Source organism: Molossus molossus, unplaced genomic scaffold, assembly GCF_014108415.1.
Source record: "Molossus molossus isolate mMolMol1 unplaced genomic scaffold, mMolMol1.p scaffold_m16_p_19, whole genome shotgun sequence".
In the NCBI taxonomy this organism is placed as follows: domain Eukaryota; kingdom Metazoa; phylum Chordata; class Mammalia; order Chiroptera; family Molossidae; genus Molossus; species Molossus molossus.
This window is the reverse complement of record NW_023425354.1, coordinates 39991666-40006543: the sequence shown is the minus strand read 5'-3', so window position 1 is coordinate 40006543 and position 14878 is coordinate 39991666. Positions and strand designations below refer to the sequence as shown.

Sequence of the window (14878 nt, the reverse complement as noted above, 5' to 3'; positions counted from 1 at the left end):
AAAACATTTTCCTTTTAAAAGCATTTTAGACCACTCTAGCATTAACTAAGTAGGCAATTAATGTAAGAGATCCCAGCTAGCAGTTTCCAGTTAAATTTCCAGTGGGTTCTTTAAACAGACAAGCTGGTTCTAAAATTTATATGGGAATGTAAAGGGCCTAGAATAGCCAAAACAATCTTGAGGGGGGAAAAAGTTGGAAGACGAACACTTCAGTAATCAAAATAGTGTGGTTGTAAGGATAGGCTGGACAGATCAAAGGAATAGAATAAAATCTAGAAACAGACCTCTACCTATTCAGTCAAATGATTTCTACCAAAAGGTCAAGTTAATTCAAAGATAAAAGGAAATCCTGCTAAAACAACTGGTTCTTTATATTAAAAAAATAAATAAACCTTGACTCCTATATTAGCCTACATATAAAAATTAATTTGAAAATAATTATTTAACCCAAACATAAAACCCAGAATCAAATAGCGGAGGTAAACATAGAATATCTTCACAACCTTGGGGTAGGCAAATATTTCTTGGACAGTACACAAAACGCACTGACTATAAAGAAAAAAATGTATAAATTAGGTTCTTAAATTGAGGTGAATTTCACATAATATAAAATTAATCACTTTCAAGTGAACAACTTAATAGCATTTAGTACATGTGTAATTTTATGCAACTACCATCTGTATCCAGTTACAAAATATTTTTATCACCACAGAAGAAACCCTGTATTTGTTATACAGTTGCTCCCTAGACTCCCTTTTTGGTAATCTCCAATCTGTTTTGTCTCTATGGATTTATCTATTCTGGATATTTCATATAAATAGAACCATATAATGTGACCTTTTGTGTCTGGCTTCTTTCATTTAGCATGTTTTCAAGGTTAATCCATTTTATATAGCATGTACCAGTACTTTGTTCCTTTTTATAGCAAAATAATATTCTACTGTATATATATGCCATAATTTGTTTATCCATGCACTTGTTGTGAATATTTGTGTTGTTTCCACCTTTTGGTTATTGTGAATAATGCTGCTATGAACATTCATGTACACGCACTTGTTTAAATACCTGTTTTCAATTCTTTGGGGTATATACCTTGGGGTAGAATTACTGGGTCATGTGGTAAATCTATGTTTAACTTTTTGAGGAATAATCAACTGTTTCCACAGCAGCCAAACCATTTTACATCCTACCAGCAGTATACAGGAGTTCCAACTTCTCTGTATGCTCTCCAACACTTATTTTCCTTTTTTTCTTAAACAGCCACTCTAGTGGGTATGATGGTACCTCACTGTGGTTTTGATTTGTATTTCCTCAGTGAATAAAGATGTTGAGCATGTTTTCATGTGCTTGTTGGTCATTTGTGTATCTTCGTTGGATAAATGTCTATTCAAGTACTTTACCTATTTTTATTTAATGTTTTTATTGACTTTTTAGAGAAACAGAGGAAGGGAGAGAAACATCGATGTGAAAGAGAAATACTGACTGGCTGCCCTCTGCATGCCCTCCACTGGGGATCGAGCTGACAACGTAGGCATGTGCCCTGCCAGGGATTCGAACCGGGCCCTCTCAGTCCACAGGATGACCATGCTCAATCTGCTGAGCCATAATGGCCAGGCCCTTTGCCTATTTTTAAATTTGGTTATTTAAACTAGATTTTAAAACTAAAAAAAAAATTACTTTATCACTAAGAAAACAGTAAGAAAAAGAATAGTATATCACAAATGGAGAAAAATATTTGCAAGATATATATGAGATAAATACTTATATCCAGACTATATAAAGAACTACTACAAATCAGTTTTGTTTTTTTTTAAGAATGGTATTACTTGTTCCATTCTTTTTTATTTTTTATCCTCACCCGAGGACATTTTTGCATTCATCTTCAAATAGAGGAAGAGGGAGAGAGGGAGGAAGAAAGAGAGAGAAACAATGATGTAAGAGAGACACATCGAGTGGTTGCCACCCTCATGACCCCAACCAGGGCTGGGGACAAACTGCAACCGAGGTATGTGGCCTTAGTGTCAACCTAACCCAGGACTCTCCAGTCTGCAGGCCGACGCTCTAACTGCTGAGCCAAACCGGTCAGGGTTACAAATCAGTATGAAAAGGATGAACATGTAAATAAGAAATCAGGCAAAAACTTGAATAGATACTTCACTCAAGAACATACATGATTGGACAATAAGCACATGAAAAGTGATTATGGTGATATCTACATTGTCATAGGGAAATGCAAAAAAAAAGGGACCCACTATGAGATTCCATTTGACACCTGCTAGAATGACTAAAACAAGACTTATGCCCTGGCAGGTTTGCTCAGTGGTTAGAGAGCACTGGCCCATGGACCGAAGGGTTGTGGATTCAATTCTGATCAAGGGCATGTACCTGGGGTACAGGTTCCATCCCTAACCCCCTTTGGGGTTGTGTGGGAGGCAACTAATCAATGTATCTCTCATACCAATGTTTCTCTCTTTCTCTCTCTCTCTCTCTCTTGCTCCTCCATCCCCCCCACCCTATCTAAAATAAATGGAAAAAAATATATCCTTGGGTGAGGATTAACAACAACAAAAAGACTGACAACACCAAATGCTGAACAGGATGTGAAACAACTGGAACTTTTACATTGCTAATGGTCATGTCAAATGGAACAAACATTTTGGGAAACTTCAACAGTTTCTTATAAATTTAAACATACATATACCCTATGAGTTTGCAATTCTATCCTTAGGTATTTACCAAAAAGAAATTAAAACATCATGTTCACATAAAGACTTGTACAAGAACATTTATAGCAACCTATGTGTAATAGCTCAAAATGGGATTCAAATCAAATGCTCATCAATAGAAGGAATAAACGGAAAACTATAGTAATAAAAAAGACTGAACATAAAAACATAGATGTATCTCAAAATCATTAAGCTGAGCAAAATAAGTTCAACTCAGAAGAGTACATTCTGTGTGATTCCATTCATATAAAATCCAAAAACAGTTAAACCTAACAATATTGAAGAAATAGAAAGTAGTGGTCATGAAAATGGCAAACTGACTAAATGGGGGTATGAAGGGAATTTTCTGGGATGACAAGAAATTTTACACATCCTGTTTTTTATGGAATGGTTAACATAAGATATGCCATTATAAAAACTCTTCAAACTGAGTATCTAAGAATTGAACTTTTTATTATATGAAAAAAAATTCAAGGCAAAGAATTTAGAATGAATCATAGTATATGGTAAATATATTAAATAATATAGCTATGCATATCTTTGTACACAAACCTACATACTCTAAAATTTTATTTAAAATAAATGGAATTTATTAAGGATATAGATATGGACCTTAAGTTTTCTAAATCCATAATTTAAGTGCTCTTAATGAATTTGAGGGAGTCAAATTTTGGGACAGAAGACTTGCTTGAGAAACATTTATTTATTTATTTATTTTTATTATTATTTTTGTTAATCCTCACCTGAGGACATTTTTCCATTTTTTGTTCAGATAGAGTGGGGGGGAGAGAGAGAGAGAGAGACAGAAACATCGACATGAAGGGGACACATCAAGAGGTTGCCACCCGCACAACCCAACCAGGGCCGGGGACAAACTGCAACCAAGGTACACAACCTTAGCAGGAACCAAACCTGGGTCTCTCTGGACCACAGGCCGACACTCTAACCGCTGAGCCAAACTAGCCTAGCTAGCTTGCTATCTATCTATCTATCTATCTATCTATCTATCTATCTATCTATCTATCTATCTATCTGGAGAGAGAGACAGAAACATCAATAAGAGAGAACATCAACTGGCTGTCTCCTGCATGCCCCTCCCACCAGGGATATGACCCACAACCTGGGCATGTGCCCTGATTGAGAATCGAACCGGTAACATCTTGGTGCATGAGCCAACACTCAGTCACTGAGCCATACCAGCCGGGCACATGGGAAACATTTAATAGATGCCAAGCCACAAAGATGTTTCCCCACAAACTGGCCCCTCTCAATATATTTATTAAAATATTCATGACAAAAATTAAGCAACTTTTTTTTTTTTTTGACACTTGCTCTGTTCAAAGAGTTATTTAGCCCTGGCCGGTTTGGCTCAGCGTTTAGAGCGTCGGCCTGCGGTCCGGAGAGACCCGGGTTCGGTTCCCGCTAAGGGCACGTACCTCGGTTGCAGTTTGTCCCCGGCCCTGGTTGGTCGTGCGGGTGGCAGCCACTCGATGTGTCCCTTTCACATCGATGTTTCCCTCTCTCTCTCTTCTTCTCTCTCCCTCCCACTCTATCTGTACAAAAAATGGAAAAATGTCCTCGGGTGAGGATTAAAAAAAAAAAAAAAAGAGTTATTTAGATGTTGCAGAATAGGAGGAACGTCCTGAATTACAATGGGAGATGGTGTTCTTGACCGCACATCATACAGGTTTTCAAGGGTCACAGCATGGGATTTATAAACCTGCATATGTAGTTGATAATTCAGATAAACTCCCTTAGCTACCTTTCTTTCTGTCATATATTCCAATAGTCTACTTTTCCTATAATAAAATTTCTTTCTATCCTTAGAATCCTTTACTATGTTTTGGTTCTACCTATCTGACTAATCAGGGTTATAAGTACCCCATAAAAACAACGTTCTTGTAATGAACAAATGACCATTTTTATTGTTATTTGAGAAATCAGAAGAACTACATTTGAGTATATCAAATTGGATCACCTGACATTTCCCAAACATTCCCCCTCATTTTGGTTAGCCTCAATATTTCCTTATTGTTAATTCTTACATGGAAACAACATTTCACCTCTCCCTTGAGCCTAAAACAAATTATTTAAGACTCAAAGAATTTGGTTTATACATACTTTCTTCATGCCCTGAATTAAAAATAATCTGAATTCCAACTTAGTATCTTATAGTCCTCGTTAAGTGTTTAATATATTCTAACATATTAGTTATTTGTGTACATGTCTTGATTATATAAATCTTTCTCATAACAGGCACTTATATATGAATGAATATTTTGCAAAATAAACCTCAAATACAAAAAAATAGTTATATTTGAGTATAGATGTAAAGGTCCAACATGAAAAATATACTTCTCATTCAGGTGAAGTACATACCAGTGATGCTGTCCGTATCGTAGCAAAATGTTCTCGATTACGATAGTGTGATTTATGACGAGATACTTGGGGCGGAGATTGTGGATCTGACGCTCTTGTTCTAGGATCTCCTTCTTCTCTGTAATTTTCTTCCTCCTAGACAAAGAAAGGGATAACACTGTTTAAGGTGAACAGAGTTCCTTTAAACTTTCAAGAAAATTGGTTTAAAGACAAATTGATCAACAAATCTCAAAGACATAAATTTAAAAGGAAAAAACAAAAATCAGGAATGCTGTTATTTTATTTTCAACAGAACAGAATCAAGAGACATTATTTCTTCAGTGTATGAAGCAGCACACAGATTCAGGATAAGAAAATGTATAAGGCTAGATTTATATCTTACTCATTATATGCAAAACTGCAAAGCTTTGATATGACTTGAAAATAATGATAAAACATGCAGCCTATATTTTAAACAGCAGTAATAAAATTAATTACTCTAAGGCTCTTGGGGTTTAGAAGCAATAATATAGCTTAAAAATATATTTATAATACTTCTCCCATTTATCCAAGATAATAAAAATATAGCTATAAATTGATGTCTTTCCTTATGTAGTACCTTAGTTCATTAACTAAAGAGAAGTCAATTAAGTAGCAAACTAATTGTAGGACTAATCTTTTATACTGTTAATTCTATTGTAAGAATATAAAAATTAAACATGATTTTGCTCTGAATAACACTACTATTCATCTTTCTTAATAATTTTTTTGTAGCTGGTAAAATACATGTAATATAAAAATTGCCATTTTAACCATCTTTGAGTATACAAGTCAGTGGCACTAATTACATTCTCAATGTTGTGCCATCATTAACACTATTTCCAAAACTTTATTATCACCCCAACTGGAAACTCTGTATCCATTAATAAAAGCTCTCCATTTTGTCTTCTACTCAGCCCTGGTAACCTCTAATCTACATTCTATTGCTATGAATTTGCCTACTCTAGAAATTTCATGTAAGTGGAATCATACAATATTTGTCTTTTTGCATCTGGTTTATATCATTAGCATAATGTTTTCAAGGTTCATTTGATGTAGTATGTATCAGAATTTCATTCATTTTTATAGCTGAATAATATTCCATTAGATATATATACCACTTTTTGTTTGTTAATTCATTTGTTGATGGACATTTGCATTGGTTCCACCTTTTAGTTAATACCGCAAGCTATTAATAAAAAGAAAAGCATTCCACCCTGGCCAGTCTGGCTCAGTGGTTGGAGCGTTGGCCTGCAAATCGAAGGGTTGAGTGTTCCAGGTCGAGTGTTTTAGGTCGAGTGTTCCGTTCCTGGTCAAGGGCACATACTTGGGCTGGGGGTTTGATTCACCCGCTCCATGTGGGAGGTAGCCAAACATCAATGTTTTTTTCTCTCTCTCTCTTCCTCCTTCCGTTCCTTCCTTCTACTCTCTCTAAAAAAAAAATCAGCCCTGGCCGGTTTGGCTCAGCAGTTGGAGTGTCAGCCTGCAGACCAGTGAATCCCAGGGTCAATTCTGGTCAAGGGCATGTACCTCGGTTGTGGTTCATCCCGACCATGGTCGGGTCGTGCGGGAGGCAACCAATTGATTTGGCTCTATCACATCAATGTTTCACTTTGTCTCTCTCTCTCCTTCCCTCCCTCCCACTCTATCTGATAATAAACGGAAAAATACCTCTGGGTGAGGAATAAAAAAAAATTAATGGAAAAAATATCCTCAGGTGAAGATTAACAAAACAAACAAAAAAAAAGAAGCATTCCTATCAATTGTTAAAAGGAACTACCTAGACTTCAAGAAAATTTAAAATTTTGCACTTGAAAGTGCAAAAATAATGTAGCAAATACCCCCATTTCTGGTACCCAGAATTTATAATTATCCATGTAAACATGAATAATGCAAAAGTTACTTTTTTATTTTTTAATCCTCACCCATGGATATGTTTTTCATTGATTCTAGAGAGAGGATGGGAAAGGGAGAGGGAGAGAGAGAGAGAAACATTGATTGGTAACTTCACCTATGTGCCCAGACTGGGAATAGAATTCATGACCCTTTGGTGCACTGGACAATGCTCTAACCATTGTGCAACACTGGTCAGGGCCAAGTTACTTTTTCTTTCTTTCTTTTTTATTTTATTTTTAATTATATTTTTGATACAGATGTTTCTCCTTTTTCACCCCATTGACACCCTCCTCCCCATCGCCCCCGCCCTGTCCCCAGCTTTGCTGTCTATGTCCATTGGTTATGCATACATGCATATAAGTTCTGTGGTTTATCTCTTCCCATCCCCCACCACCCCCTCTTCTGAGGGTTATCAGTCTGTACCCTACTTCCATGTTTCTGGGTCTACCCTATTCCTCAGACTGTTATATTCATTATATTCCATATATAAATGAGATCATGTGGTATTTGTCTTTTTCTGCTTGGCTTGTTTCACTTAGGATAATACTTTCCAGGTCCCTCCATGTCATCTCAAAGGATAAGAAATCTTTCTTTCTTACAGCTGCATAATACTCCATTGTGTATATGTACCACAGGTTTGTTATCCATTCGTCTACTGATGGACACTTGGGCTGTTTCCAGATCTTAGCTATTGTAAATAGTGCTGCTATGAACACGGGGGTACATATATTCTTTCTGATTGGTGTTTCAGGCTTCTTAGGGTATATTCCTAAAAGCGGGATCACCAGGTCAAATGGAAGTTCAATTTTTAATGTTTTGAGGTAACACCATATCGTTTTCCATAGTGGCTGCACCAGTCAAAAGTTACTTTTGATCATCCTAACCCTTTCTCCTACGACCCAAAGGCAATCATTATCACTAATTTCATGTGCATACTCACTATTTTAAAATACTTTTTCATCTAAATAACTTCAAATAATACATTGTATCGTATTTCTGTATTTCTTTCTTCTAAGATTTTAAAAATATTCTTTTTGTATTCTCAAAACATTAGTTTCCCAAATGCAGACATTACATTGGGAATTAACAAGCCTATTGTTCCAAACTCCTGAAACATTAAAAACAAACAAAAAATTTCCTCTTAAACTAATCAGATGAAGAAAATTATTTACCAAAGTTAAAATTTTTCACTGAAACTCAAATACTCACAGGTTTTAAGTGGATGACAGAACTATTAGACATCACTGTGTGATCTCCCTCCATCATGTCTAGCTCACTCTTGTCGTCTGAGGCATCTGGAAGACTGTTAACACTACTACTTTGGCTACTGGCACTAATGGACATACTGGGAATAGACTGATTACTTCCAACACTATTCACTGTGCCTGTCCGTCCAACACCATGATCTTGTTCCTAAGAGGAAAAGAGCATTAGGTTCAAATATCTCTATTTCTTTTGAACTCTTGAGTATAATTACATAACACATTGCTTGGCATACAGTCTTTAAAAAATCAGAGATCTATCACAAGAAATTCCCTTTTATTTGTCAAGACCAAGAAGTTTACCAACTATTATTTGACAGTTAAACAGATAAAAGTGACCGTAAGTAAATAACAAAAAAATCCAACCGTGTGAAAAAGCCAGTTAATCAGTTTGAGTTATTTCTAAAGTATGTAATTTTCTTTTTGAAAAAATTTTGTTTTTACCCTGGCCGGTTTGGCTCAGTGGTTAGAGGGTCGGCCTGAGGACCAGAGAGTCCCGGGTTCAGTTTCCGCTAAGGGCATGTGCCTCGGTTGCAGTTTGTCCCTGGCCCCGGTTGGAGTCATGTGGATGGCAACCAGTCGATGTGTCTCTCTCATATTGATGTTTCTCTCTCTCTCTCCCTCCCTCTCTCCCTCCTGCTCTATCTGAAGATAAATGCAAAAATGTCCTCAGGTGAGGTTAAAAAAAAAAGAAAAAATTTTGTTTTCTTTACTGATTTTAGAGGAAGAGGGAGAGAGAGACAGAAACACTGATGAGAGAGAACATCGACTGGCCACCTCCTGCATGTCCCCCACTGGGGATCTGGCCCACAACTTGGGCATGTGCCATGACTAGGAATCGCACTGGCAACCTCTTGGTGCATGGGTCAATGCTCAACCACTGAGCCACACCGGCCAGGCTAAAGTGTATCATTTTCTCTAAACTGTTTGACATTTTTTGAAATCCATTTCTACTACACATCTCATGGGTTATATATAGAGATTTTGCTCATTGCTCAATGATTCCCATGATTAAAACAAGCCCCAATTCTTTTTAATCTTGTAAACCGCTTTGAGTTGGTATTTTTTACTGAAGCCCTTTATATTTTCCTTTCTTCCTCAGAATATAGTCTCTAGCCTATCCTCTACCACCAAATAATTAACATAATTCCTATACATTTTTGTGTAAATTGAAAATTACATATTATTTATATATTTAATCATAATTATAAGACTGGTTTTCTCAAGTAACCAGGCAAGCAAAGGTATCTGGGGACCAACAGTATAGTAGTCTTACCACATCAAAATTCTGTAAGATATGCAGAATTTTAAAAAGATATGCAGAATTTAATTGTATCTCTCTCTCTCTATGTATACACACACACACACACACACACACACACACACATGAACTTACATCCCTAGTCGATCAGAGATGCTAAATTAGAATTAGATTTAACTACATTAGAATTTTATTAATTTTATATATTTCATATATATTTAAAATAGCCCCAAACAGCCCTGGCTGGTTTGGCTCAGTGGTTGGAGCATCGGCCTGGGGACCAGAGAATCCTGGGTTCAGTTCCTGCTAGAGGCACATACCAAAAAAAAAAGTCCCAAACAATTTTCTAATGACTATCATTAATAAAACAAAATAAAAACTCTAAGTTGAGAAAGTATTGTATTTTATAGTTCATTAATTATGCAGTACTATTAAAAAGAAAAGTAAGTAACTACTGCTCCTTGTTTTAGAATGCAAAATGACAAAATGATCTCCTCACTGGAAAGCAATACAAAAGACTCAAAGCTTTGGAATTCTAACAGGAGCAAAGAAGAAAATATTTAGAGTGAAAAAGGTAACTCCACAAATAAGTTATATATATAGATATAGATATAGATTTCCTTATGAGGAAGTTCTTTATCATTTCTATTACAAATCGGTACTTCCATTCTCCCTAAACGGCAACATGGAAAGAACGTGGCCTTGAGAGTGAGTGATACATGAATTTGAACCTACATGCCTCTACCTAAGGTGAGTTAATTAACCATTTTGAGGCTTGCTTTAATCACTTGTAAAATGAGTATTTTAGAACTGTGTGGATGGAATAAAATCGTGCAGAACTGAAAAGAATCAAGTGTCTATGGGGACACAGTAGAATGCTTGGTAACTCTGTAATACCTTCTGAGTCAGTAATTGGCAACTTCCAGAGTTGAAAAGGTTTCTTTAATAAAAGACTTAGCAGAGCTTTACTATGCATGTACCCTACAAAAGGGTTGGGTGTATATAATGCAAAGTCTTTTTCCTACCTGCGATCCTTACAGGACCAGTATTAAAAAAATACAGTCTAGGAACCACTGATCAAAAAGATCTGTGGCAAGACAAATTGCATAAGGAAAGAAGCCAATAAAGAGAGCTTAGTTATTTCAGTAATTTCTATAGTATTACCTCTTCTTCTTCCTGTGCTTCTACTGCTGGTCCATTATGTGCCTCCTGGAAAAGGAGTTTCTTCATCTTTCGATACTGCAGATTGTCCAGCTCTCTTACTGCATCTTTTGTCCTTTGAATGAGATCTATTAACACTGTTTCAGGGCGCTCCCGAAGAACAAACATGTGCTGGGTAAGACAAAGTAAAAGTCAGGTTGAAACCTATACTGTATATATTTTCAATTAGTACAAATGTACCCCTTCTCAGATCCTAGAATTACTATCCTAAATAATTATAATAGATAATACATATAATCTATAGCTATCTACTTATATTCTACTTCTGACTTCTTCCATTTACAAAGTTGTCATTTACACATACACACACTGTGTCTACAAAACTACCCCTGCACATTTTATAAAAACTTTGAACATGATACCTTTGTTGGCCAACTGAAAATGCTGAGTTAAAATAATCAAAAGGTCTAATTAAACTCTAAGAATTAAGTTCAATTCTTAAATTAGAGCCCTAAATAAAGGCTAAATCAAGGTTTATATATTATAGAACTGCTGATTTCATAGGTAAGACATATTAAGTTCTGAGTTAGGTTTCAACAGGAATGTATTTACTGATGGTGGTTTTATGTCACATAAACTTGGATATTGTGGGTTCCTTCATATGTTGCATAAGCAACACTTCACAAAACACTAGCAGCTGATTAAAAGCCATTATTATATTATTAACATTTAATAAAGCTTAACCTTATCAAAAACAGAATAGTAGAAAGAACAATTCCACCATTAGAATTACCACTGTTACATTTTGGTATATTTCTTTCCTTTCATTTTTTTTCTCTTTTTTTCAATTATAGTTGACATTAACATTATATTAGCTTCAGGTGTACAGCATAGTGGTTAGATATTTTAAAACTTACGAAGTGATTCCCCCTAAGAAGTCTAGTACCCACCTGGCATTATACATAGTTACTACAATATTATTGATTACATTTTCTAAGCTGTACTTTACATCTCTGTGATGGTACATTTCTTTTCAGAAATTTTCCATGTACAGATTTTGTTTTGTAGATACAAAGTTAGCATATAGATTGCAGAGAGATACCTTTTAAGTTGAATTCATGAGATACCCTTGAATTCTTAATCACACTCATTGGATGGTTACTTCCAATTTTTATTTCTGAGATAAATAGCTTCATACATTTAAAAAACTTTTTCTATTATTATTTTTTCTTTATGATGGACTGTGATATAAATGTAATTAGTCCAAATAAAAAAGAAGGCTGTGCCAAAACACTCAGTATTCAATACAGGTAAATGAATACTACATGCAGGCTTGGGATCTAATCTCCAAATACTAAATACCTGGCCCTAGTGGTTCGGGTTATTATCAAAAGAGTTTACACTTAGGCAAGTGTAAGAAGGCAGTCACATTCTTCTGTTTTTCCCAAGACTTGCACCATTATCTACAATATTGTCTTTATTATTATTATTTTAAATCCTCACTTGAAGAGATATTTATTGATTTTGGAGAGAAAGGGGGAGACAGAGAGAGAGAGAGAGAGAGAGAGAGAGAGAGAGAGAAACCCTGATCAGTTGCCTCTCATACACACCCGCTTCCTGACTGGGAATCAAATCCGAAACCTAGGTATATGCCCCAACTGGGAATTGAACCCGCAACTGTTCTGGTGCACAGGTGATGCTCCAACCAACTTAGCCATGCATCCGGACCAATATTCAGTCTTCTTATCAAAAAAATAATACACTAAGTTTGATAACTTTCTACATATAGATCTTGGTTATTTTTCACTAACGTAATTCCTAGGTATACAGAACATTCTGTTGCTGTAACGAGAAGCTATTTTATTCAGGCTTTCATTTCTGAGACTATGAGTAAGATTACTGCCTAGAATTCCCCAAGCATTACTGAAACTTTATATTGGTCTTCAACATACTATTGGTGCAAATAATACTACTGAATATCTCTCTCTCTCTCTCTCTCAAGATTTTCTTTGTATTTTTAACTGCTGTGTATCAGTGAAAATAAACTGAACCTCTTTGAAATTCTAAAACATTCATGTAATGATAGTCTACTTATATTTTGTAATGGTAAATCAATAAGAATCCTTAAGGTCAAAAAGAGATAGAGCCAAATGCTACTTACTAATGTCTTATCTAGATGTTTTAAGAAGTACATTAATTTCAACAATATTACTATTGTTATTAAAAAGATGGTGAGCCTCCAAATGAACGAATAACTTTTTGAGAATATAAGGGATATACCAATAATACACACACACACATTTTTTAAAAATATTTTTTCATTGATTTTTAGAGAAAGAGGAAGAGAGAGAGACAGAGAAAAATCAATGAGAGACACACATCGATCGGCTGCCTCCAGCACACCTCCCACTGGGAATTGAGCCGGAAACCCAGGTATGTGCCCTGACCAGAAAAAGAACCAGCAACCTCTTGGTTCATGGGTCAATGATCAACCACTGAGCCACACCAGCTGGGCCCAATAATGTACTTAAATTAGGCAATAAAATCTATTGAACATTAATAGAATTTACATGATTTTAAAAATATTTTCATTAAGTTAGAAAAATATATTTCCAGAAAGGAAACAAAAATATGATATCCATTTTTAAGTTTCTTTTGAAATCTCTTTTCTCCCACAATAGTTACATAAATATCACATCATTTCTCTTTCTTTTATATTATTTTAATATAGGACAGGTCAATATATAAAATATTATAGATATAAAATTTAAATTAAACTATGTTTTGCCAATTTTGAAATATAACATTAAACCATATAAATTAAAATATATAGCCTTGCCCTGGCCAGTTTGGCTCAGAGGTTAGAGCATCAGCCCTCGGACCAAAGAGTTGTGGGTTTGATTCTGATTAAGGGCACATACCATGGTTGCGGTTTGGTCCCCAGCCCTGGTCAGGGTCATGCAGGAGGCAGCCAGTTGATGTGTTCCTCTCACATCAATGTTTCTCTCTCTCCCTCCTTCCCATTCTATCTGAAAGAAAAAAAAAAATCAACAAAAAAATATCCTTGGGTGAGGATTAAAAAAAATTATAGCCCTAGATGGTTTGGCTCAGCAATTAGAATATCGGTTCATAGATCAAAGAGTTGCAGGATTTGATTCCAGTCAAGGGCACATTTCTTGGTTGCGGTTCCCTGGCTCTGATCAGAGCAGTGTGGGAGGCAGCCAACTGATGTGTCTTTCTCACATCAATGTTTCTGTCTCTCTCTCTCTCTCTCTCCCCACCTCCCTCCCACTCTAGCTGAAGATAAATGGAAAAATATCCTCAGGTGAGGATTTAAAAAAAAAAGATAGCCCTGGCTGGTTTGGTTCAGCAGTCAGAGTGTTGGCTTGCAGACCAAAGAGTCACAGGGTTTGACTCCAGTCAAGGACACATACCTCGGTTGCGGTTAGATCAATGGCCCTGATTGGGATGTGTGGGAGGCAGCCAATTGATGTTTCACATAGATGTTTCTCTCTCTCTCCTTCCCACTCTATCTGAAAATCAATGTAAAAAATCCTCTAGTGAGCATTAAAAAAAATTAATACTCCTGTATGCCCCCTGACAGGAATTAAGCCCACAACCCCCACATAGGATCAAGCCCATGTGTCCTGACTGGCAATTGAACCAGCGACCTTTTGGTGTGCAGGATGATGCCCAACCAACTGAGCTACATCATCTAGGGCTCTCATGTCCCTTCCTAGTCAATCCTCCCAGAACCAGTCACTTTTCTGATTTTTTTTTTTTTATCCTCATCCGAGGACATTTTTCCATTTTTTGTACAGACAGAGTGGGAGGGAGAGAGAGGAAGAGAGAGGGACATCGACGTGAAAGGGACACATTGAGTGGCTGCCACCCGCACGACCAACCAGGGCCGGGGACAAACTGCAAGCGAGGTACGTGCCCTTAGTGGGAACCGAACCCGGGCCTCTCCAGACCGCAGGTGGACGCTCTAACCGCTGAGCCAAACCGGCCAGGGCACTTTTCTGATTTTTTGACTATAGATAGTTTTTTGGGTTTTTTTTATGTTTTTTAATCCTCATCCAAGGACATTTTTACATTCATCTTCAGAATAGAGCAGGAGGGAGAGAGGGACGAAGAAAGAGAGAGAAACATCGATGTGAGAGTGACACATCGAG

General features: G+C 36.3%; 1 protein-coding gene across 8 annotated transcripts in view; it reads right to left on the bottom strand.

Annotated features, from left to right (window-relative positions):
* Positions 1-14878, bottom strand: part of TAOK1 (TAO kinase 1) — a 149805-nt gene that overhangs the window by 38647 nt on the left and 96280 nt on the right. For all 8 annotated transcript variants that reach the window (XR_004960429.1, XM_036269936.1, XM_036269938.1 and 5 more), the window contains 3 exons: positions 10707-10874; positions 8229-8432; positions 5106-5240 (listed from right to left, as the gene is read on the bottom strand). Coding sequence is in view for 7 of the 8 variants with exons in the window: in XM_036269936.1 (XP_036125829.1) it covers positions 5106-5240; positions 8229-8432; positions 10707-10874 (507 nt within the window). In the remaining variant the exon portion in view is untranslated. The remainder of the gene's footprint in view (positions 1-5105; positions 5241-8228; positions 8433-10706; positions 10875-14878) is intronic.